The sequence below is a fragment of the Notothenia coriiceps genome, unplaced genomic scaffold, assembly GCF_000735185.1.
Source record: "Notothenia coriiceps isolate Sejong01 unplaced genomic scaffold, NC01 NC01_scaffold00036513, whole genome shotgun sequence".
In the NCBI taxonomy this organism is placed as follows: domain Eukaryota; kingdom Metazoa; phylum Chordata; class Actinopteri; order Perciformes; family Nototheniidae; genus Notothenia; species Notothenia coriiceps.
The window spans coordinates 121,424-147,530 of NW_011369214.1; the positions used below are offsets into that span (position 1 = coordinate 121,424).

At 38.9% G+C, this 26,107-nt stretch overlaps 1 protein-coding gene across 2 annotated transcripts; it reads left to right on the plus strand.

The window, feature by feature from the left end:
• Window positions 1-348: 348 nt before the first annotated feature.
• LOC104963926 (flotillin-2a) lies at window positions 349-20,822 on the plus strand. 2 transcript variants are annotated; one of them, XM_010792613.1, is made up of 11 exons: window positions 349-546; window positions 4,371-4,452; window positions 7,177-7,267; window positions 11,509-11,632; window positions 13,333-13,451; window positions 13,544-13,657; window positions 13,798-13,917; window positions 14,003-14,217; window positions 15,791-15,974; window positions 16,952-17,101; window positions 17,953-20,822. In XM_010792613.1, exons 1-11 carry the CDS (start codon window positions 498-500, stop codon window positions 18,001-18,003), a joined length of 1,299 nt encoding a protein of 432 aa, XP_010790915.1. In that variant the 5' UTR covers window positions 349-497; the 3' UTR covers window positions 18,004-20,822. The 2 variants fall into 2 exon arrangements, with proteins under 2 accessions (XP_010790915.1, XP_010790914.1); XM_010792612.1 differs by lacking the exon at window positions 7,177-7,267 and adding an exon at window positions 7,766-7,856.
• The last annotated feature ends 5,285 nt before the right edge of the window (window positions 20,823-26,107 follow it).

Genomic DNA, 26,107 nt, shown 5'->3' on the forward strand with positions numbered 1-26,107 from the left:
TCCTATATGTTTCTTTGCACACCTTATAACCCCCATCTCCTATTTGCCTTTAATCATTACATTTCCAAACGCACAAGTCTATTTGAGCCAAATAATGACTCTGACACTGTTTAGGTTACTTTCGTGAGAAGATATATAAACAACCACGCCTATTTTATTATGATGGCATCGTATGCCCTCACGGTGGAGGAGGGGCAGAATAGAGGGGAAGGGTGTGTGATAAGCGGTGTCAAGACGCAGTTAAACAAGAACAAAAGTATGGCAGTGTGACTTTCAAAATAAAAGATTTAAACAACGTGTCCAGTAAACGTACTTTTATTTTGAAGTCCAAACCGGAAACGTTAAGTCTTATCACGGACGACTTGGCACAATCATTGCACGACTCGCCAGTTGAAAAAAAAAATCATCGATAAAAACGGGGAAAACAGTGTTTATAAGTGAAATTAGTATAGTAAGCTTCGAGTAGGCTCGCATACACGTATTTTTCTGTCGATAAAATGGGAAACTGCCACACCGTTGGACCAAACGAGGCCCTTGTGGTTTCAGGTAACATTAACATTTTTTTTTAACGATGTGTAGCTCCTAGCATGGGCTCTTCCTGCCAGGCGTGATGAAATGCTTTATTCGAATGAAGATCCTTGGAAATCATTTTTAAAAACCCTCTTACAATCTTTATTTAACAGCATGTAAGAAGCTAACATTGCGTGTGAAAAAAAAGACCACATAACGTACTTTAGCAGTTAAAGGTCTGCACCGTAATAAGAAAGGCTAGTTTCTCCCCCAGTGTTTAGTCTTTGTAACAAATGGACAAATGTATCGTATTTGGGCTTCGTGTTATCCGCTATATCGTACACACGTTTATGAGTTTCTTCTCCGTTTTATTCTGTTTTTCTCTCATAGTAATTCTACTACCAGTTTACTATGCTTTATTTATCTTGTTTATCCTGCCTTTGCTGTAATGCGTGTTCAAGCGTTGCGTAGTGGATTAGATTGGATGTGTTTTTTTTGTTTGTTTCTTTGCCACTATTTGCTCATGTAACTGCTTTAATTTCGATATTTTGTTGTGATTTTGGTCATTATATGGCTGGCATGGGAGAAGCTCTGTAGATGAGGTTATTTAAATGCCTTGCTTTTCTTCAGTGGTGAGGTAGGCACTTTTTTCTCTGTCGCAGAAGGAATACAGCTAAAATAATTACATTTAAATGGAAACACACCATCAGCTGATGTGTCCAAGTGTTGGTACCCCACATTGACATTGGATTTTCTTTTATTCAAAATGATCTACAATGTTGGAAGGAACTATAATCAGATAGTCAAATCAGCGGATAATAACAATTTGATTTAAGTGTTCATTGTTAAGCTCCCAAGTCATAGAAAAATGAAAGCTATGTGCTGCTGCATTCTCCATTGATCTGATATAGATCCCTGGTGGACCTAAGACTTTTAGGAAATACTGAGCTTTGCCTCTTTTAGAAAATCTTTCCTTGGATCAAAATGTAGTATTGGCAGTGTCTTGCATAACACATTTCCAGGTGGCTGCAACTGATCTGTTAGGGCAGTGTTCATGTCTTAAAGTTGTGATTAGCAAACAAATAAAAAACTGCATTGGGATGTTCCATTGTGAAAAAACTTTTAAGAGCATCTCAGTTATAGAGGAACTCAGATTGGGAGCAGAGGCGAGTGGGCGTGAGAGTTGTGCATCCTGATTCCAGTAATTCCACAAATGCGAAAGGAAATCACGTGGTTAGATGCCAAAGCACAACTGTAAAGATGAGAAATAAATAACCCTGCTCATTTGCATGTTGTGAATAAGGTTTTTATTACTAAATCAGAACTCTGCATTATGGAAACTAGAGTCCAGATGACTGGATTTTTTTTTAGCGTGCTTTACATCTCATTCATTCACAGAGCCTTCCCCCCTCAACCAAGGCACTCAGGAATCTCAGATATGCCGCTGGTATGTTGCTCCAAGCATTTTCTATAGGACCTCAGCTTGTGACCATTTTAGTTGGCCATGGCATTTGGTGGGTTTAATTAAAACAATATTTAAAACAATATTTGTAAATTGTATGAGTTAGATTAAGTTGTCAAAGAGCATGTCCAAACATAGATTTTCATGCTAGACTTTCTACTCGTGGTGAGGCTCTGGTACAAATAAATTATGACATATTCGTTTTAAAAGTCATTACTTATATATTCAAGCACCTCTTGTTCTCTGATATTAAATAGTTTCAGGCGAGACCAAGAGACATGTTGCAGCTTAAAGACAGACTAGCTAAATAGGTCATCATTATGAGCTTAGGTTAAGAACATCGCTTAGTATTCCAAGTAGTCTGCGTCCCTTTTCCGGCTCTGCACATTTTATTTTGTAATTGTTACGTTTATTCTGTTTTTTTTGTGTTTGTATCTTTTATTTTAAATGTATTTATTTCATGTTTTGTGAGCTGAGCTGTGTGATTTTATATTTTATGTATCTCTCTGTACAGCACTTTGGTCTGGAGGTTTTAAAGTGCTATATAAATAAAGTTGGATTGGAATGCTCCCGTTTCCTGTGCGATATTGTTCAGTCACACACCAGGAGAATATTTTCTGTGTCAGATTGAGATTTATCCTTTATAGAGTTGACATTTCACAGAAGGACCCTCAAACAAGTCTGTTAATAGAAACCCTGTTGGTGGAAATGTTAAAACACATCAGCAGCGTGCGTGTGAGTGAGAGATGTGGGTCAACATGTCTTGCTGTAATGTTTGGTTGTCGGGGGAGTATGTGTCAGTAAAGATAGTCCAGCTCCTCCCCTCATGGGTCTGTCAGTTAACATTTGACAGCTGGGAATGTCACACTAAAGTCTCCAGATTAATTTATCAGACTGTGGCCGGAGTCTGACTGAGACTCTTTCTTTACATCTACATCTGGAGATATTGTTACTCTTTTTCCTACAGTCCTATCTTTGGAGAGTAACAAACTATCTTGGATTTGACTGGAAATAACTGGATTAAAATGAAAATATAGGGGTTATTTAATAAAACAAATAACATGTATTTACTATGTCACATGCAGGTAAAAACAAACATTTTACCATATCATATGAGGACATTATTCATTCATTTGACATACTTTAACCAAATCATGCAGTAGAACCCAGTACTGCTTTTTTCTGTGTATTATCTACCACATAAGTTTACTATTAACAAGTGCACTTTATTATATTTAAATTGTTCAATAATGTACTTCGCTTGGACAATTTTCTGACCCTTTGTTACCCTAGTATCAGCACATGAAAGCATGAATAGGGATGTTTCTGCACTGGTGTGCATTTAGTTAATAAAACCGGTATAATGTATGGAAAAAATGGTTTGTTAGACTATAACAAGTGCCGTGTAAATGTTGTATTTTGTTTTACAAAATGCTGCAATTTAGTATTGATAATAAAATGTTGACTTCATTTTACTGTGATCAAACATTATCTTCTCCCTGCAGTAACTCAGATCACACCCTTTTGTAGGCCCATGATATGGACAACACCAGCACACGTGTTATACATCTCTCTTGCCAGGCTGGAGAGAAAGGTATTGTTACACAGTAGATAACAGAAACATACCAGTGATTGAGTGGGAGAGTAGTGTCGAATCAAAAGAGTGACAGCACCGGAAATCGGAGAGGAGGGGTCTGCTCCCAGTGTAACAGGAGAAACGATGTGGTCACTGTGGTTGGAAGAGTGAGGGTGGTTTGTTTTTATGACTGAACTGCACATAATCAACTTCCTAAGAAGCACTTGCAAAATATGTTAACTAGGTCACTGTCTGATATGCATTTCTCAATAGCTCTATGCTACAGTTGCATTAAATCTATTCCTTCCAATAAACTGTATGAATACAAATGTTTTTTGTACATGCAGACATAATTTCTAGTTGTAAAATTAACTTGAGTGCACAAAGAATATTCTGAATGTCCAAAAATGTCAATCTAGTTGTTTTATTTTGACAGTGTATAAAAAGTTTTTAGCCGATAGCCAGGCATCTTGTTTGACTCTTTGAATTGTCTTGGCCTTGGAAATAAGTTTGTGTTGTGTCTTCGTTACATCTGCCAGCCATCCATTTGTTACAACTAGTCTATCTACTATTTTGCCTGCTGTAACCCAGCTATTATCCAAGCTGTGTGCACGCAGTTATTTTCATAACAAGTGCAAATAAATCCCTTAATAGATGCTTTAAAGTCTGAAGTAAACAACAGCAATCAACTTTCTGGCCTACTGTATTTCACTCCATCCCTTTTTATTCGGACATTTATGAATTGAAGCTACTCCTGTTTTCTTCTTTTCCCGTGTTGATTTTATAACCATGTGACATCCATTTTCTCTCTGTTGTTCCTAGGTGGCTGCTGTGGCTCAGACCAGAAGACATATGTGGTGGGAGGCTGGGCCTGGGCCTGGTGGCTCATCTCTGACATCCAGAGGTAAGGCCTCTCCGCTCTGGCTCCAAAATGCTTAAATGTCCTTTGAGAGCAATTCAGTCTTAAGTGGTGCAGTGCTCACAAGATCAGCCAGAAAGCTCATTAGAACAGGGTATCTGCAGGTCCTCACAACAGGTTCACACGTCTGAAAGAATATTCTTTCTTATCCAGATTTTAAAACTCCTGCCATAGATAAATATTGCTTTAATATGCTTGATCAAAAAACAATAACAATGTATGTCCCTTACCAATTAATATTTTCTTCATATTCTTACCCTGCTTTTGAGGGTTCTAAGGGTTTCTGTCCATCAATTAAGGGAGATATCTGTACAACTAGCAATAACTTTTAACATGGATGCACTTGATGACATGTTCATGATAGCGATTATCATAGTTCAACACAATTACTGCAAAATATTTATTTTTATGCAGTTTTTTGGCAATAAAATCCTTGGAAAACAACACATTTTTACTACTTTATGTTTTCAATCTTGAAAATACATCCTAAAATGTCAGTATTTTAAGTTTCTGCAGATACCCTGAAAAAATATATTTTACATTAAGACTTTCCTGATCTTACACAGTTCAGTGGAGATTAAACACATTATTTATGGTAAACTGAGGCCTCAGAATTAAAACATTGTTTACTAAATGTGCAAACGAACTAAAGGGCTCAATGCTGTATGTTGATTTTAAAAGCAGCTCCAACAATCCAGCTTGAGAAAAACACTGGAAAGATAAACAGATGGTACATAATGGCCAGTTCAGGCAAAGTTAAAAACATAATGTTTACAGAACTAACTAACTAATTCCCACACTCAAACGGAGTCCAAAAGTTCAAAGAAGGAGATAGACTTGCAGACAGTTTTTTGTGATTTTTAAAAACAAGGCAAGTTTAAAACCACTTATAAATGTCCCCATGTATTCCTGTGAGACCTCAGAGTTGTGGCACTGTTTACAGTTTCTGATTGAATGTCAGTGAAGTTGCTTTATTGCAATGAAACAACAGATAATGCGCTTTCATGTGGCGTAACAGCCCCTGATATAGTTGTACCATCTGTGAAAAGATAGCCTACAGTTTTCCTGATGAATTTGATAATATTGCTTGTCTCTGGACCTCCTGTTTGTAATCGATGTATTATTTGGGGGTCTGCTTGTCTCTTTGTTTCTTCTTGCTAATCTGCTTTGCTTTGCCTGGTGTCGATCTCACCCCGTCTAAACCCAAGCGTGTCTCCTTCAGGTTAACCATTTCCCATTAAGTGTCTCACTTTGTGTTCCGTTGCTAGGAAACTTAATGGTAGACGATAAAATAGAGTTGATGCATGGCTGGATTTAAAAAAAATCCCCATTTAGAGACCGGCTGTCTCTCTCGCATTATTCTATTCTGCAATTTAGTCAACATTGCACATGTTGGATTTGAGAAACAGAGAGTGCTGGCCACTTCAGCTAAAAGCCCTGTGTGTGTGCATAAGGACAGCTTTATAAAAACACCGGGGGGAGGGCTGTGTGTCTTCCCGCTCATGATGCAGTAATCAATTTAATGTCCAGGCCTGTGACTCATTGATCCAATTCTCCTGGAAAGAAGTGGGAGGCGCATGCGGAGCTTTTAACCAGAGACTCTCCTCTTCTTAGCTCCAATGTCTTTGACTCTGACAATGAGTCAGTATTTGTTTTTGTTTTTTAAAACAGCTGTGAAACATAATATCACTTACACAATTAAACTCACAAGTACTGAAGTGAAAGATCAATCAATATTTATTTATATAGCCCAATATCACAAATGTTACATTTGTCTCAGTGGACTTCACAGTTTGTACAGAATATCAGTATGACAATACGACACCCTCTGTCCTTAGACCCTCACATCGTACAAGGAAAAACTTCCAGAAAAAACCCCACAGTTTAACGGGGAACATGGGAGAAACCTCAGGGAGAGCAACAGAGGAGGGATCCCTCTCCCAGGACGGACAGACATGCAATAGATGCCGTGTGTAAATCGAAGAGATAATACATTTACAGCATAGGTAGACCAAATGTTTGGAAATGCATGTGTGTATAATAAGATGAATCCACGAGGTTGTCAACAATCCTGTGGGAGCCATCAGGGAAATAGTGTGATGAAAGTCAGGCAGGACCACAGTGACAGGTTCAGCCACGACTCGAAGTCCAGGACTCAGATCAGGACTCAGGATCAGCCACGACTCAGGATTCCAGTGTAGATAGACTCCAAAAAGAAATTTGGGGGAAGCTGGGTTATTTGGAACATGAGAGTACACAGGTACAGACAGAGAGAAGGAAGAAGTAAGGTGTCCCCGACAGTCTAAGCCTATAGCAGCAAAACTAGGGGCTGAATTATAAAAGAAACGATAAGGATTGTTTTCAGAGGACTTGTGTAATCTTCGTACAAATATCTCTTGACCAAATAATTCTTTAAACACAAGTTCTCATAAGTTGATCTCGCTCTTTGTCCCAGTTGATAGGAACAGTTACTAACGGAGAGAAACAAGAGAAGCTGTGTTGTAGCTCTGAAGATTTTCTATGAGGTGTCAGCGGCACACATGAAAAAAACTTTCAGGGCTAAAACCGGCAAAACAGGAGGTCGTCCTTCACCCTCTCCCTCCTCCCCCTCTCTTGACCTTGGTTACTTACATTCCTAACAGCTGTTGTCCAACTTACTGTTTTGCCTCTGCTATTCCCGCCCGCCTGCCTGCCTGCCTGCCTGCATAGAATGTCTCTGGAGGTTATGACCATCCTCTGTCGCTGTGAGAATATCGAAACCTCGGAGGGTGTTCCCTTGGATGTGACAGGGGTGGCTCAGGTAATGCATTTCAACATAAAAAAAGCAGTGGCTGCTGGTGTTCGCGGCCAAAGGAAGACTCAGGAAAAAGGTTCAACTAACAAGCTAACTATGTGTTTGCTTCTCTCATCTTCAATGCTTTTTTCTTCTGCAGGGGAGGGGACACAGTCAGCTGTCACTTATTTGGGCTGTGCCAATAAAGCTGAACTCTGAGTCACATTTGGCAACGGGGTCAATAAATGAATGCTATTAAAAATGCCCAAAAAAAAGAGAATTTGATCAATCCAATCTTAAATCCAAATTTGGAATAAAGCTGAAAAATATGACAATCTAAATCCTTCACATTTTGAATTGACAATGGCATCTCATTTATCTCCGTTGTCGGTGGTCTGGAGTCCTTGGGTGAATGGTTTCACTTTGTCCTGTTTTTTTCCTTGTGTTCTGGCCCTTCCCTTCATTTTGCTTTCCCTCCGAACATGTCAATTTTTATTTTTTTTATTTTTCCACATTCTTCAACAGGATAACGCTTGAGATTATGACCCTGCAGCCCAAGTGTGAGGATGTAGAGACAGCGGAGGGTGTAGCTCTTACTGTCACTGGGGTGGCTCAGGTAAATCACTACACTTCTCTGGGAATACCAGTTCAGACTCCACTAACCCACACATCCCCCACCCCATACCTCCCTTTCTCTGGCATCACCCCATAATCACAACACGGGTGTTTTTATAAATGCTGAGGGCTCAAGTTTGAGGCACACTTCTATCTTTGACTAAAGCCCTGTGTCCCTGTGGCGACTTTTTCTGAGTGCCAGCGTGCACCCAGGGTTTTTTCCCTCTTTTTTTTGGCAACGCCATTTTCCTCAAGCACTTCAAGTAAAATATATTTCAGAAAAGTGCAGGTGTCGTCACTGTAGAAAACGGAGGACTCTTAAACTAACTCTTAAACTAAAGTATGAAACATACTGTTGGACAGTATGTTTCATACAGAACCTACCATAACAAAGACTGAGAATCTAATTTCTTTGAGCGGATTGGCTAGGTAGACACCGACTGTTGATGCTGCATGAGTGTTGTACTGTTATCGCCGTACGCAGGTTAACTTCCTCGCTCTATGGCTGTCAGATTGAACGTTGAAGCTCATTAATAAAAACAAGCATCTTCTGGTTGCTCCTCAAAGTAAAAAAACAACGTCAAACAAATATTTAGTTGCAAAACAGAGAAAATCCAAATGGGCAATGGCAGTCTGTCATATAGCAGAGGTTATACGTTGTTAAGATAGCATTTTCATAGAAACAAAACAAATAAAAAGTGCAATTTGGAAACGGGCCTAATGACACTAAGCAAAATACAGTCTGAGTCAAATTGTTGTCTGCATGATTTAGCCTCCATATTTGGGCTTAATACACCTAGAATTAACTCACCTGACTAAGCCTGCATTCAGAGTGACCCTCGCACAGAGTAAAAAGCCTTCAAACCAGGCTTCCTGGTTTAGTATTTGGTCAGCCCCCTAGCGGGATATATTCAGTCTGAACCTGGTCCTAGTGTGGCAGGAGAAACGGGTCTGTGTAGAGCCTGATATGCATTTTAATATCAACCTGAATCTTTTGCTTTCATTGTCTGCTGTGTTTGTTTGATCCTGTTCAGTGCCAAAACGTTTTTTGTTTTTTTCGACCCAAGATGTGAGAAAATTCCACCTTCAAAAAAAAAAAAAAAAAAAACTTGATTTGATATACTCCACACATAGTACACAATAAAAGTGAGCAGCATAAAGTAATGGACACTAGATAATGATATACTGTGTTTAAAGCATATATTATTACAAAGATATTGAAATTCCTACCTCCATTGGCATAGGGTACACAGGACCATTCTTTACGATATCTCACAATCCTTTGCGGCACCAACATTTTAAAGAGTCGCCATTCTATTACTGAGGAATTGGATTCTAAAATGTAATTAAATATTACATCATTGCATTTATCACAGTAATTATTATATTTCTTATATTAACTGTTGAAAAAAAAGCACTTCAAGCACTCTAATGAATTGTCCTTCACATCTTGACCCTATGTAATCTTCCATCATATCAACAGAAAGTAGTTTGAAAAAGATATAGAAAGTCATTATTAAATGCTTAAGTAGTTCAAGGACAAAACCTTTACGTTAAATATTTCTACGGTGTGACTGTTGTCCCTTGAGTCATTTCCTAAATCAGTTCAAGTGTTTGAGCTACTAACATACATAAAAAGTGAAATATTTTGATGGTGAATTTTCCACTGAAAAACACAATGTACACACTATTTTCTGCATTTCTGTTTGCGCATGATCTTACGCTCATATTCATTTCCCTTTTTTTTGTCTGGCATGCTAGTATTTCCTTTTGTTGGCGTCTCGTTATCAGTTCTGTATTTTTACCACACTCAGGCCAGTGTTCCTCTCCTCTGTGTTGTCTTGCATGCCTGCTGACAATGAGCCCACTGTAGGGAGCTGAACGGCCCTTCACTCTCACACAGTTTACTTCACAGGGAGGCCCGTCGTTTGATTGGTCCAACCTAGACCAAAGACATGGGGTGTGTGTCTCCCATGGCAACAGGAGCAGTGTGTGTGGTTGTAAAGTTAAAAAGACACGTGCTGTATTTGATTAAGAAAGAGACACAAAGTAGAATGAACTTGAAAGTTAATTAAGAATTTAGTTTGAATTACACTTTTGCACTATAATCATGTTTTGCTTCACAATTTTGGTAGCATTTTTGTCTTTCTAAAATCCTGTCGATTGGAGACGACACAAAAAGGAAAAGGGAAAAAAACGTTTTGAGGGAGTAGTTGTCAGGAGTGTAGACGCCATTATTTTTTATACATTTCCTGTACTTTTATTTTAAGTTTTTGTATCTTGAATGAGCTGTGCGTTAGGAGAAGGCAGGAGGAAGGGTGGTGTCACGAGGGGAATAGGAAGGGGTGGGGGGGATAGGGCCAGGGGTTAAATGGAAGAGATTCCCGTTGCACACCAGTCTCGGCCGCGGCACGGCTCCCCCTGCTGTGTGTCTGAGCTCGCGTGTGTGTGTGTTAGTTTGTGTGCGGCTGGCTGGCCGGCCTGCAGCCCTTTTCTGTTTTCAGACATGTGTTTCCTTGGAATGACGTACATCTTCACTGACTTTGTGTTGCCCTCATTCCTGTTATGAGTGCATGTTGCAAAAACAAAAACCATGTGCAGACCTCTCGCCTAAGGACCCAGCTCACTCTCTTTTCTTCCAGTTCCAGTGGAGTACAATATGACCCAAAACCTCCCGTCTTACACCATTTTGTTCCTTTCCTGCCTGTATACGTGACTTCTGTTGTCATCACTGAATGTCCTTGTTTTTATATTGTAAAGCTCAGGTTCATGCAATTGATTTTTCTTTTGTTTAATTTGTTGTAAAGGATCCCACTGATGGCATTTCCTGTAAATGATCCTGTTATTAAGATGTAATAGAGAAATACAGTAATTACCTCGATTGGCATTTAGATGTTGGTTTCAGGGTAATTATCCGGTCACAGAAAGTGGCAGGAAATATATGCACTTGCATCGTGCCATTTTTAGAGAAGTGATTTCATTTATAAGTACATGCCTTTGCCTGTTATCATGAGCCTCGTCATAACGGCATTGAGGCTCAAATTGTCTGCATCTTCTGCTATTGGTTACACATCCATTTATCAAGAGCATTAGACCATATGTCTCTACTGTTAAAGTGAAGTCACACACATTGAGCCTACAATACAACTATTATGATGTTGCTGTAAAACCGTTACAACCCTAATTTGAGAAGAACTTTGCACTGGAGTTGTCACGGAAATAATGTGCCTCCATCCCAGCAACTGCCACCCAGGGCTGTTTATTTAGTGCTTTTTCCTGTGTCAGTGTATATATCAGAATTACATCGGTTCATCAATACACAGCCAAGTCAATAGCAAGGATGCATGACCCAATTTGATGCACTTTTACACAAAGGCCTTTATGCATCCATCCATTGCTCTAATGCATTACAGGCTGTGTAAAATTGTTGTCAAGTCATGCTTTATTTTTGTACTTGTTTTCCTCACATTACTGAGAGTATAAGAGTTATAAAGAATGATATGTGTTTATTGATTCGACAGATTATAAGATGACACCACAAAGCTAGTACATGTCATGTTCTCACGAGTGCCACACCCACATGATGTTGTCTGTATTTGTGCTGGTGTTTGTGGATGTGTGTTCAGCTGACTCTTTGTCCTCGTTGACACCAGGTGAAAGTGATGACAGAGAACGAGCTGCTGGGTTACGCCTGCGAACAGTTCCTGGGGAAGTCAGTGGTGGAGATCAAGAGTGTGATCCTGCAGACCCTCGAGGGTCACCTGCGTGCCATCCTTGGTTAGTAGTCTCTCCGTAGTGATTTCTCACTGTTTAATATTTAGTTTTTCCAACAAATGTGGACAATATATATCGATTTTCTCAGTCTCATCTTAAAGAGGCCCTATTATGCTTTTTGGGGTTTTCATGTTGCTGTAGTGTGGCACATAGGCTTATGTGCATGTAAATGGACTGCAAAGGCTAAAATCCCACATTTTAAGGATTTCTCTTACAAGAGTGCCAAAACATGCAAACCACCAATGAAAGACATTAACACATTTCGCAAGGCGAAGATTGGAAATGGCTGAGGTCACAGTGTGACGCAGTTTCACCAGAAAGTTGGTTGTGGGGGAAAATGCACCAAAAGGTAGCTTTAGTTCCTGGTTTGGCTTTTAGCCCTGGGCTTATTTAACTAATGCTAAATGGGCTTGACTTGAACTCACAATGAGTGTTGGCAGGTGTGGTATTTTAGAGCAGTAAGGTCAATTAGATCAGCTTGAACCCAAGGAGACAGAATAGCACTGAAGACAAACATCACAATCATTTCAATGGCAGGCTGTTGCTTTAGTTTATTTAAATAAATCGCTGTTGGAAGTGGATAATGTATGACTTCCTCAGGGTCAGACTAGCAGGTGTTTGAACTATGAAGTGTAAAAGCTGTCATGAACTGTAGCCCAACTGGGTCAAAGATTGAATCACTATGGGGGAATTCAGGTCCATCTTAAAGGACAGAGAACCCGACACCATTGGTAGATGTGAGTGCTCGTATATCCAAAAATCGTTTTACATTTTTCCCGTGTTTAATGATTTTTAATAGTTTGTTTTGTTTCGCATTATGGCTAATGTGCCATTTTATTTGTGTTTTACAGCTGTATTCGTCTGCCTGTCTTGTCTGTGTTTTATCTGTTGTAACTTCGTTCATGCTGCCCTTCTTGGCCAGGTCACTCTTGGAAAAGAGATTTTAATCTCAATGCGTCTTTTACCTGGTTAAATAAAGGATATATATAAGATAAAAATGAGGACAATTTCACATGACATTATACGTTTGTCAACATGCTACATTTGCATAAAAGTCATGCATTGAAAAATGTTACTTAAGTAAAAGTATGTTAGTTTAATCAAGAAAATGTACTTAAAGTATTGAAAGTATAGTAAAAGTACTCAATGCAAAAAAAATGCCCCATGTGATCATCATACTATTTTGTATATCATTAGATTATTATTATTAGTCATGAATTCATGTAAAAACAGGTACTTTGTTAAATGAAGTTACAAGTTTAAACCATAGATTCATCCGCTGATTATTTCTCCATTAATTGATCAATTGTTTTGGTTTGTAGATGTTCTGAAATAAGGGAGAACATCCAACACAAATATCCAGTGACACCTTCAGGGAGGTTTTTTATCCAACAATCTTGACTTCAAACTAAATGAAAAAGGACATTTCGCCAAAAAGTTTCTGTTATAATAAAACACTACATTTTCTGTACACAATTCTTGATCTGTGAAGTCTCTAAAGCTGGCAGAGAAATGTTGTAAAAAAAAAGATGTCCCCCCTAAAATGTAGTGGAATAGAAATAAAGTAGAAGTGGCATCAAAAGAAAAGACCCAGGTAAAGTAACACACAATTGTAGATAAGTACAGATCTTGTGTAAATATACGTCCATCTCTGCTGTGAAGCTATGAAAGGGAAGGCACTAACTGGCGTTTCCATCCCTCAGGTACCCTCACTGTTGAGCAGATTTACCAGGACAGAGATAAGTTTGCTTCTCTGGTGCGAGAGGTGGCATCACCGGATGTCGGCCGCATGGGAATCGAGATCCTCAGCTTCACCATCAAGGTGAAACACATCAATTCACTTTGCTTTCATCCATTCAGCCTCTGCTTGTAATTTGAGAAGTATTTAACCACTTCCATATATGTTCCTCACAGGATGTGTATGATAAAGTGGACTATCTGAGTTCACTGGGCAAAACGCAGACAGCCGCAGTACAGAGGGATGCAGACATCGGAGTGGCAGAGGCAGAGAGAGACGCTGGAATCAGGGTAAGAGGAGCTTTCAGATTTAAATGAAAGCCACAAAGCCATTACAAAAACCTCCATTCTCTTAATAGCTATTCGCTAATAGCTATCAAACCAACAAACTCCTCCTAATCCATCTCCATCTCATTATGTGTCTCTTACAGGAAGCCGAGTGCAAGAGAGAAATGATGGATGTCAAGTTCTTAGCCGATACAAAGATGGCCGACTCCAAACGAGAGCTTGAAATGCAGAAAGCGTCCTTCAATCAGGAAGTGAACACGAAGGTAAAGAGTTATATGGTTTAGATTTGTTTTGCCCAATGTTGTGAGTTATATTTAAGTATTGATGTAAAACCTCCGGTCCCTTTAGAAAGCAGAGGCTCAGCTGGCGTACGAGCTGCAGGCGGCCAAGGAGCAGCAGAAGATCCGTCTGGAGGAGATTGAAATCGAGGTGGTGCAGAGGAAGAAGCAGATCGTCATCGAGGATAAGGAGATCACCCGCACGGAAAAGGAGCTCACCGCCACGGTGAAGAGACCCGCAGAGGCCGAGGCTTACAAGGTGCAGCAGCTGGCTGAGGGACGCAAGTGAGTGGCTCCCACACAGGTCCTCTTCCACAGTGCATACGCTCCTTATCATTTAAAGGGATAGTTTGAATGTATTGAAGTTGGGTTATATCAGGTAGTTATCCATAGTCATTGTATTAGCAACAGTAGATGGCTGATGGCACAAACTTCTGTGTGACTACTATAGTGCTGTAAACAGGTGCAGCAGCAAAAATAGATTTTAGCCCCTTTCAAAAAACTTTCGCTCCTAGTTTAGGGTGCGTTCACACCAGCCTTGTATAGTCCGGTTGAATCGAACCCTGGTTCGTTTAGCCGCTTGGTGTGGTTCATTTGGGTCGGTGTGAACACAATCTGAGACCTCTTAAGTGAACTAAACAACCGGACTCTGGTCCGCTAAAATAGGTGGTCTCGGAGCGCTTGCTTGCGAACTCTGGAGCGGTTCATTGCTGGTGTGAACGCAGTCCGTACCAAAACATAGAAAGCGTAGTATTTACGTGTCACAAGAACGCGGATGTCTTCAAAATCTTTGGCGAAAGAGTCTTTCAAGACATCCGCGGTTGTTTAGTTAAAGAGTGAAGCAGAATGAAGTGTTGAACAGTGTCGTGTAAAGTAAAAATTCTCCGTCAGCTACATAAAAGTAAGAACACCTGTCGTCGGTGAAAAGCCCCTCCTTACTGCAGAACGTCTCTCATTATATGTGTTATAATGTTTTTTAACGGACGTTGTCTGATTATATAATCATATGCGCGGGCCGCTAGTGTCTGTTGATCTCCAGATTAACAGCAGCATGAGAATAACCTGCCAAAAGTGCCGATGCTCCATGGCGGAGGCTCCGGTAGAAACTGCCGGGATTTGCGTTTTTACCCCCTTAATGACCAATGGTTGAACAGCATTTCTGTGCACATGACCTGTGTTTAAAGTTTATAGTCCATTGCAAACCGAACCTTCTGAATAATGAAACAATGTAACTAACTGTGGTCTGGTGCACACCAGAAAACGGACTATTAGGTGTGAATGCACCCTAAGAGTACACTATATTTAATGTATTTTAGTCAAAGAGACATATCTGATTAGGAACTGAAGCACTAATAAATGAAGTACTTATCTATACTCTCAAAGCCACCAGACTCATTTTGCAGTTAAGTTGTGGGCATTTATTTTACCACAGTTACTCAAAACAAGAGAAACAATGTAGCTACAACACATGCTGGATCTACTGGATTTGAGGACCCTATTTGGATTTAATGGCACGCAATCATGCAACTGAATCATGAAATTCTTTTGCTTTCTTAATCTCCCTTATCCTGAAAACTAATCAAATTAGTTTAAAGCAGTTACAAATAGAAAGGAAATTATATTGGCCATTAAAGCTACAGCCCCTCTACCAACATTTTGAACAGAAGATTCTAAAATGCTTTCTAACAATGCTACACAATAACTACATGTTTAGGTTACTCAGGTTTTGTGATGCTGTTTCAGCACAATAAGCAAATCAGTATGACTGGGCCAAACTCTTTTTTATATGTAATTTGACCTGTACTTGACTGACTGCTGACAGTAAACACTAACAGTCCTTCTCCATCCCTAACCCCAGGATAAAGGCGGTGCTGACGGCGCAGGCAGAGGCCGACAAGATCCGCCTCATCGGTGAAGCAGAGGCCTCTTCCATTGAAGTCATTGGAAAGGCAGAGGCTTTGAGGATGAAGCTGAAGGCTGAAGCCTACCAGCAGTACGGAGAGGCTGCCAAGACGGCCCTGGTGCTGGAGGCTCTGCCCATGGTGGGTGATATTCAGTTTAACTCCACTGGTGTAAAAACATCTGGGTAGTCTGGTTTATTGGTCTGTTTACCCAACGTCTTCATTTGGCACCAAAGTCTTCAGTGTTCTTAAAAAAGCTTTTTCCCCTTACAATAACAATTAAACACATTCTTTCAGACATAATCATGGTTGGTTGATTGACCATTGTGCGTCCCTTTTTATAGTAATTTGCCTTGATGTCATTAGCTTTTAGAGAGTGCCCTATCCACTAAGACTGAATCCTTATCCCTTCACTGCATGTTCTCTCCCTTTCTCCTCTTTTCTGTCTATCTTCAGCCATACTATGATCAAAAGGACAAACACATCATTATTTCCGAAATGTTCAGAATATTATCCCTTTAATTGCGTGAAATAATTAGTTGAAATAATGCCATTGTTTTATAGTTATCTTTTCACAGTTATAGCTTGTAATTGCCCTATGGGGAAATACATGAATAGATGGCTCAATCTGGCCAAAAATATTAAAAAGAAATGTTTGAAGCCAGGGATCCAAATTGAAAGCCTTATATAATAAAACGCCTGATGTAATGATCCCGGCGGTAGATCAAAATGGTGACATTTCTGTCCTTAAGTGTCTGACTGTCTGTGTTTTGGCTACAAATGTATTATTGACATGGTATAGGAGCCAGAATTATTGAAATAGTATTACATTATAAGTCAACTGCATTAAACATAATGCAGTTGTCATGTCCTTACGTAAAAAATAAGTCCATGTGAAGAGTAAAACTCTGCCAATAGCTAATACTTCCAAAACCTACATTTTCTCATGTTGCCCTAACATGCCTGGCTTATTAAAAATAAAGTAACCCTTCCGCCTTACAGATGCTAGTATTTATTTTCACATTTAAAATAAATATGTTCATGCCAATTCCTGTCATGTATGGTAATATGAGGAGTGTTTTGTCAGTGAAGTAACAGATGCTCTTGTGTTTTACCAGATTGCCAGTGCGGTGGCTGCGCCGCTTGCTAAGACCGGCGAGATTGTCATCCTGAGTGGAGAGAGCAGCCGTGTGACCGGAGAGCTGAACCGGCTGTTAGCTGAACTCCCCGTCTCCGTCAACGCCCTCACCGGGGTGGATCTGACTAAGGTGAGACACTGCTCCATATCATCAGGCCTTTATCTCCAGTGGCAGCTCTACGACTGTCTTATGATTGCTGGAAAATGTCAGCGGTTATTCTTCTTAAACAATAAAAAGGAATAAAAAGCAGCCATGAAAATGTTGTCAGTCTAAATATTTAAGAGAATATATTGTAGAATAAAACATAATTACAACAGCTGAGAGGGAATGAGCGTTTTTCCTCTCCTGTAGTGTGTTTATATAGGCTTTTGTGCTAAAATCCCTGTGTTGCATCCAGTGCGAGTTTTCTCCCCCCCACTTGAAACGCCTCCATTGGACTCCTTATTTTATAACACAATTAAATTACTATGTAAAACAGGCACTTGAATTGGTTAGTGCTTCCACACATTGTACGTGATAGGTTAAGGAGTGGGACATCTCTTAATCGGTGTACCAATCACAAACGAGCCAGCCAGCTAACCAATCAGAGCAGAAAGGGCTCTGGTTTCAGACAGAGGGTGAAAAGAGGAGCTTTAGCACAGGCAGTATGAGGGGACTAAAGACCTTTGGACATTAAAGCATGGAGACATGTCACAATAGAGACATAACAAATACAAATATTAACCTGAAAATGAGCGTAATATGGCCCCTTTAACAATCCTTAGACCTTGTTCTTGCTCCTTGCACTCACATTTTCAAATTGAGTTTTCAATAAAAGTCAGTGTCTGATCACTTATCGTGCCCATACACTTTAAATGCTCAGGCTCTTCTACGGGCCGGTTGTTGAGTACGACAGGGAGGATGTTTCTGATTCCACTTGGTTTTGGCATTATAAGGCCTTTCGTTTACTCCTCTTCCCCCCCCGTCCTCTGTTCCCACAGATCCCGATGCTGCAGAAGTTGATGAACCCGCAGAGCCAAACTGCCATCTGAGGAATCAGGCCAGAGACTCCCAACCTTCTGACATTTATCTGCCTCAAGCATGAAAAGAGTTTTGTCAGCCTCTGACCCCTTATGCAACTGCCTTTTGACCAGAAACACTTGACACCAACCAAGAGTTATTTTTAAATATTTTTAAGAGGTTATTAATTTTCTAAAGAATACAACAAAAAGCTGGGGCCTTAACTTCTATAGGACCAGACTATGTATCTTCTTTTGTTTTTGATTTTAGTTTTTAGACATGTTGATTATTATTACACTGCACTAGATAGCTAGGATTATATGCTGCAATCCTGTTCAGTCCTAAAAGTCCTCCGAAACAGATGCTTTTAAAGGAGACATGGATGTGAGTTGGCCCACTTTCAATGTGGTGGATTTAAACATTATTTTAAGAAGGAGAAAATTTTCAGTTGTAGTCGAAGGAAAGGGTCCAAAACTTTAAGGCCAAATCTGAATATTGTCTTTTTTTGAGTGCTCCACTTCCCAGTTGGGTGTTTTCATCCTCAATCAGTGAATTAGCTAGTATTAGGCTGAGCCCGCTGTGGAATAGGCAGCTTTAATTCCCTCTTTTGTTTTTAAAACTTGTATTTCTTCTAGATAATTAACTCTTACTCTGAGAGAATTGATGGATTACCAAACCTCTGTTACATTTAATGGTCGCTAGATCTCCACCCACTGTGATTGATATATGTTTGCAGTCATATTTGGATCACTTGTGTGAAAATTCTTACCTCGCGTCATGTTGCCCGTCTCCTCTTTCCGATGTACAGTGCCTGTTCACCACTCAAGTGCCCAAACCTTAGGATGGTGGTTTGGCTTTAGTTGGGTTTATATCAGAGTATATCACTGTGTTATATAGATGGATGATGTTTTAATATTGCTCCCTGTTCTCATAACTTCTGCTTTTACTAACTACTGTGTCTACTTTTGCGTATTTGTATACAGATTTAACACAAAGCCATACTTAGAAGACTAGCCTTAAGACATGACCCTTGAGTCTGAGCTTTAAATCATTTTATTTTGTAGTTTCCCCGAATGTCACGTTTTCTAACTCTAAACAGTGACCCCTCGCCTCTATGTTGCCACTGTGTCGCTTATCTGACCTACACCCACAATGTGCTGATAAAGCAGGAGATAAAAGTGTCATGAAGTTGGAAGATAAGCATGTGATCATTAAACACGCTAATGGGGTTTGTGCTCGGGCGGTGTTCAGTTTGGTAAATGTAATGTCGAGCAGACAGGGTAATGGCCTTTTTTTTTGCAAATGAAACTTTTTTCCCTTTCTAATAAGGTTAATCTAATTCCTCCATATAGTCTGTTACAATAATTGTAATGCTAAGTTGTGAAATGCCTAAATTGTTTCAGTGTTGCATCATCACTCGACGCACAGTGTGCACCCAGTTTCCACCTCTAGATGGCAGGAGAGTCTCAGGATTAGTGAGCCAGTTGTTGCTGCCTGTACGTTTTAACTTTTTATTTTTTATATCACACTCTGCATTTTCTTTGACATCTTTCAATCAGCTTGCAAGTAAATAAGGCTAACTTTTTTTTTTTGGTACGTGTTTTTCTTCTGATTAATCACATCGTGAATGATGATGAACCACTTTACGGAATCTGTGACAATTTGTTATGTTTTGCCACTGACGGTTTAAAAGTTATTATAGTCGCGCCATTTTCTTCATTTTCTGTGAATAAACATGAGTCTTGTGGCTTGTTTGGTCTGAGAACATGTCTGTTTTTGAATTGTATATTTACTCTGCCTGGTTCTCATGTGTTTCTGCAACTATTTTCCCTGCTGTAAATGTTGGTAAAACGCTGCCTGGCTTACCGTAGACATTATAATATTAACCTGTCGGTGTGTAAACTCTGTACCGTCATTTAGCTTTTAGCAAGCGATAAGCAGTATCTAACATCCATACACCTGACCAAGATCACCTGATCATACTGTCCCAATTCCAAACTGCAGCCAGACGTTTAGAGCAAAATATAATTTTACAACCTGCTTCAATATAGATAATAAACATAATGTCATCTTTATTTTTTAATACATTTATGGGAAGTTATGCAGAAAGTCTGACATTCTGAGTGGCCACTCCCATTTTGTCTTTATATATTTTAGTTTATTCAAAACTGTGTGTTTGTTGGGCAAAGGTTAAAGCATCCAAATTAACAACTTTATTATCATCATATGTAACACTTATTCTATTAAGAAAGTACATTTTTGTTTCTGTACCCAGTGCCTTTGTTAAGCAATGAAGAGGTCATTCATACTTCAATGAGCAGTTTGTTTGCTATTTATTATAAACTGTAGATTTCTAATGGGATATTCTATCGTGAATTTACTGTAAAACAAACGTATGTATTATGCATATATGATGTTCAGCTGTTTCTACCTTTCTCTGTTTTATGTACTTTTCAACATTCTGTACTGCAAATGTACAAAGGAACACTGACATGTATCTAGTTAGATGATACATATAAATGTAGTATTTACCAGATAATGTTTTGGCCATTATATCATGTGCCAAAATGTATAATTTCTTTATCTAATCAGAATAGTCACATTTCTGTTGCTGAGTGGCATTTTAGAGGAGGATGTGGTGAAAGACCAAATACTTAAAGACCTACGCCTTAAGTCTTCATCTGACACACGTCCGTCTGTCGTCTGTCATCTCTGTTCAAATGATATTGTGGCTTCTCATGCTCCACTGGCCTTTTGGAGAACTGATCCAGCATGGCATTTCAAGCACGTGTTCATATTACTCTGTGTGTGTTTTGCCGTTTTGCCCTATAATAAACGTTATACCACTTCCTGGTTGACTCCCTATCTGGCTCTTATTGGAAATTAAAATAGTGACAAACTGAGGGTCAGCAACCCTCCTAAAGACAGTTCATATTCATCCTGCAGAGGGCAGTCATCACAAATACTAACAAAGGACCCCAAACACTACTGCTGCTAAGAAATATCAACCATAACAAATACCAGGTTCACTACTTTATTACAAATAAGAATTGTAATGATAAATGAAGTCATAGAACTGATCACAAGGTACTTATAGGTAACTTTGTTTTTCAGGTAATCATGCCTTGAAAAAACATAATTGAGAATGTGATTTGGTCTGTACACATGTTGTTCACTGGTGCACAATGCCTACATGTTTCCATTATCATACACTTAGTTTCTTTGATGAGGCAACTTATCTTCCTGGGTGAAAGAAATAAAAATACCCATACAATAAAGTAAAAGAACTCTGTTACAGGTTAAAGTACGGCATGCAAGATCCCACAGTTAGAGACATAAAACACTTACCTTGTTTAAAAAATAAATATTCACATAGATACGTTTTATACCTCTGCCATGCAGTGTTGGAAAGTAACTAAGTACATTTAGTACTGTTCTTAAGTACATTTATGAGGTTCACATACTTTACTTGAGTATTTCTATTTTATGCTACTTTATACTTCTCCACTGCATTTTGGCAGCAAATATTTGACTTTTTACTTCACTACTTTTATTTACAACATTAGTTTGCTACTTTTGCAGGTTCAAACTATTATTACAGAAAATAAATCAAGTACATTATGATGTACTATTATGGAAGCAGTATAAAAACATGTGTAATAGTGACACAGCTGGAAACATGTGGAGGATGGAGAACACACTGACTACATGATGTAATGGCATCAAGATTACATTTCATTGTTTAAGAAAAGCTCTCTCCCCTTCACCAAACGGCAGCAGTTGTTTGATATTAAACTGTTGCATCAGAGCAGCTTCCTGCCTCCACACGTGCTGCAGAATGAAATTCTTATCTGAGCGCACAGTGGAGACGTGTGGAGCGTTTGTGCAGCAGATAAACAGACAAACCACCCAGATAGTCCCACCTCCATCTTTATCTGCGCCTGCAGGAGGGCTCACACCCACAGCCCAACTAGGGAGTGGGTTACCATGGTAACTGCCCTGTCCCGCCTAACTCGGACTGTCCTAAAGAACATATCTACAAACACAGCAGTTACTCACATAAGCAATATAAGACAGTCTTTACACTAACTGTGATGAATGGACCTGACCTTAAAGGGTCGGCCTTATATTAGTATTCTATTTCATAAAAAGATTACTAAATATAGTACCAAATGAAAATATCTTCAGAATCTGCTAGGTGCAAGTATTTTACATGAACGAAACCAATTGAATATAAAATACATACACTTATATGCAGTGTAAAAGACATGTGTAGACAACATGCAATGGTAGTGTTTTACCTCATATTTTCAACATTTCTGATCATCATCTATTTAGATTTTTCTTTTCTTTTGCAATTCTTTAGTTAGAAGATAGTTGAGAACATTTGACCAGTTACAATAATATATACTTGCAATGGCAGGGAGTATTGAAGGTTTGCAAGAACGGAACAGTATACATTGAAACCCTCCCCTTCACTTTATCCCTGTTTTTTGCATCTCATACCATTTTCATGACCTTTATACAATAACAAGGGATGTGCAGCAACAGAGACTAATCGACATAGTGAGGGACAATCCTGCAGGTGTTATTACAGTCAAATAAACAACACATCTCAATATTTTTGAGAAGACCGAGCACCATTTTATTTTGATGGTAGAACTGTATATCAGCTCATCAGCAGTTTGTTAACTCTATGAAATGTGACCGTGTCTGGCAGATACAGGAAACCCATCGACCATGACTTAGTAAATCTATTCCTTTGTAGGCAAAGAAAGTCATTTTTCCATTTTGTATATGTTATTAACATTATACCCATTCTTCAATTCTGGCGAGTCAGGGGGCAGCCAGTATTTTGTGATTTTTACAAGCAGTTATCAGAACTCCAAATATGAAAAGTTAGATTTTTCATATCTTCCAAAATGTCACTGTTAGATATTTGCCATATGTTTTTTTCTAAACAGATTTTCAGACTTTAAAGCGACCAGAGCAGATGTCGTGTGAATCATTCAATCATACATAACATAGTGTGTTGAATTACAAGAAAACAATTTTAAAAAAGCAGTTTAAACTGGATGATGCAACAAACAGCCATGATGATTTCAAATAGATAAAACATGACTGCCTCTGATTCATAATGTTGTTTCCTATATCTGTGGTTCTTTATGACACTTTCTTTTAACTAACACTGAGAAATAACTGACAATTATAATTATGTTTGTGTTATGTATCTGCTTCTGGCTCATGGTGTTGTGGATCTTTATAGTATTTCAGTTTTCTTAGTTTGGTTTCACTGCTGTTTAAAAGAAGATCATGATTTGGTAAGGTGAAAAAGCTCAGGTGAAGGGTACACCTTTATTCTTTGGTCAGAGAATATAAAATGTACTTTTTCTGTTATCTTTATATGACTTAATATTGTTTGACCACTTTTTTAACTGTATAGTCAACGTGTTTTATTGTGAAAGATGACTTCAGAGAGCCGAGCCCCCCTGAAGACCTATTTCTTCTCAAAGACAGTCTGTTATTTAAGGGACAAACTGCACCGCTTCACAGTCAGGACATCATTTGATGCTGAGAATTTGACGTGCGGTGTCCCTGTGACATATCTAATAAAAAACACAGCTCTTCATATCCTGGGATCTAGCTGAGCGTATGCAAAATAGTTTAATAAGTCAGATAACATGGCATCAGCTGACAGATCTCAGCATTACATTCCAATGATCCAAAATCCCAGGGCCACGAGATTCAGAGGACTTCAAGATGTATCTGCACACCGGGAGATAAAGCTGTGATCCTTTTAAATACATGATGGAGGAACTCGCATACTGCTGGGTGCTTTCATCAGACCGAGAAAGGGTCATTAAATATGGTAACGGTGCTGTTTCAAAAAGATATTTTTAAATATATAAAAACAAATTATAAACCTGTTTCTGAGAATCTGGTGTGAATTTAAAATGATATTTCTAGTTTATTATACTTTTAAAATGTTGAAATGTATGGGTAGACTATAGACGATAATACTAAAATAATGAATAAAGAAATATCGCCCTAAGAGATAATGATACGTATTTTTAAATAATTACAAAATTCATGTGATCCCTTGATTTTAAATACTTTATATTTCTGTAATGGGGTTTGGACTTTAAAAATATTTGGAAAAATATAAGAAATATATTTTTTCAAGGAAAGCATGATGCTGTTGAACGGTTTTATGTAGAAAGCCAACTTTGGTATGAAATGACACTATAACTAGTGTGAATGCTGTTTACAGCATTCCACTATAGTACTTCAAATCTTTAATCCCCTTATTATTATTTCAGCCAATACTTTGGCTCTCCATATCTTCAGCTTATTTTCAGCTACAGATACCATTCAAATATTAAACTATTCAGCCTGTTCAGGAATCGATGGGAAACCTTCAACTTTTTAAAAATATTTTATACTTTTTGAAATATTCAGCTTTTTAAACTCTTTTTTTAACATTGAAGTCAATGGGAGATGCCTTCAAATCCACTTTTCCTACACTTTGCGCCAAATGCTTCTCCTTCCACATAATTTCATTCTAACTTTCAAATGATCACAAGACCTTCGGCTATTCAATTCCTATTCAGATTTTTGATATCTTTTAAACTTTTTGAGATATTGAACTTAGTTTGGAGCTTAACAGACAGGCCTTTTTCAGATTATAACATTAGAGTGGATGGGATGGATCAAAGCAGCTCGTTAAATCTGCTTTGATCTCAAGACAGAGTGGAGCAGTGCTTGAAATTCTCCCCCAAAATTGTTTTAAACTTGCCATAATTCCCAAACCCTACACTTCTCAGACATATTTTTTCATGAAAAACGTAGGAAAACCTCTCCTAGGTTGGAAAATTAAAAAAATTAAGATTTTTTTTTAAACAAAATGCCTCTTAAAGAGAAAAAAGGTCCAGCTAGCTCCCAATTGATTCCCATGTTAAATTGTTCCGGATCTTTCTTCAGAGCAGAGAGAACTACACTTTAGACAAACTGCTCCCATCTCCACATTTTAGGCACAAAACCCAAAAAACAAACATATTTCAGTTCATTGGGGTTCCCTGATGCTCACGGTCTGGTAACATTTTGTATAGGAGCCATCATTTTTGAACAGGTGGCACAATTGTCAGATTGGAGCCAATACACACACCTGAGTGACATCATCCAATCAGAGCAGACACCATGGAAACCTTTGATCTCTGGATTTACACACACAGGTGTTTGTAAACATTCAATCACTACTACTTACATTTGATATCTTTATTTAACTCCTTCAGCCTAATTTCAGCTGCAGGAACCATTCAAATATCAAACTATTCAGCCTTTTCAGCACATGATGGGAAACTTTCAACTTTTTCAAAATATGTTATACCTTTTAAAATATTCAGCTTTTTAAAGTCTTTTTTTAACATGGAAGTCATTGCAATGCATTTGAGCTGTAACAATTAACACACACACACACACACTCTCTCTCTCTCTCACACACAGACACACACACTCTCACACACAGACACACACACACTCTCTCTCTCTCTCACACAGACACACACCGATGACAATGATGAATGATCAAGAGAAGAGAGAGAGGGCGATCAAGAGAAGAGAGAGAGGGCGAGAGAAGAGAGAGGGCGAGCGAGAGAAGAGAGAGGGCGATCAAGAGAAGAGAGAGAGGGTGAGCGAGAGAAGAGAGAGAGAAGAGAGAGAGAAGACAGAGAGGGCGATCTAGAGAAGCGAGAGAGGGCGATCAAGACAAGAGAGAGAGGGCGATCAAGAGAAGAGAGAGAGTAATGTAACCTCCTAATGTAATGTCTAACTCCTATGATAGGAGTTAGACATTACATTAGGAGGTTACATTACTCTCTCTCTTCTCTTGATCGCCCTCTCTCTCTTGTCTTGATCGCCCTCTCTCGCTTCTCTAGANCTGTGAAGTTTTGGGGCGTTTGGAGTAGTTTCACTGAAGTTATGAGAAAGCCATGTTTCATGGCGAGCATTGTGTTGCCTAACAACGGCATTTGAAGAAATCTCAAAACTGTCCCGTAGATGTCTTCACGGCTGGACTGTTAGCACACATGTGAAGTTTGAACACTTTTTGAACATTTTCATAGGAGTTATAGCGACATC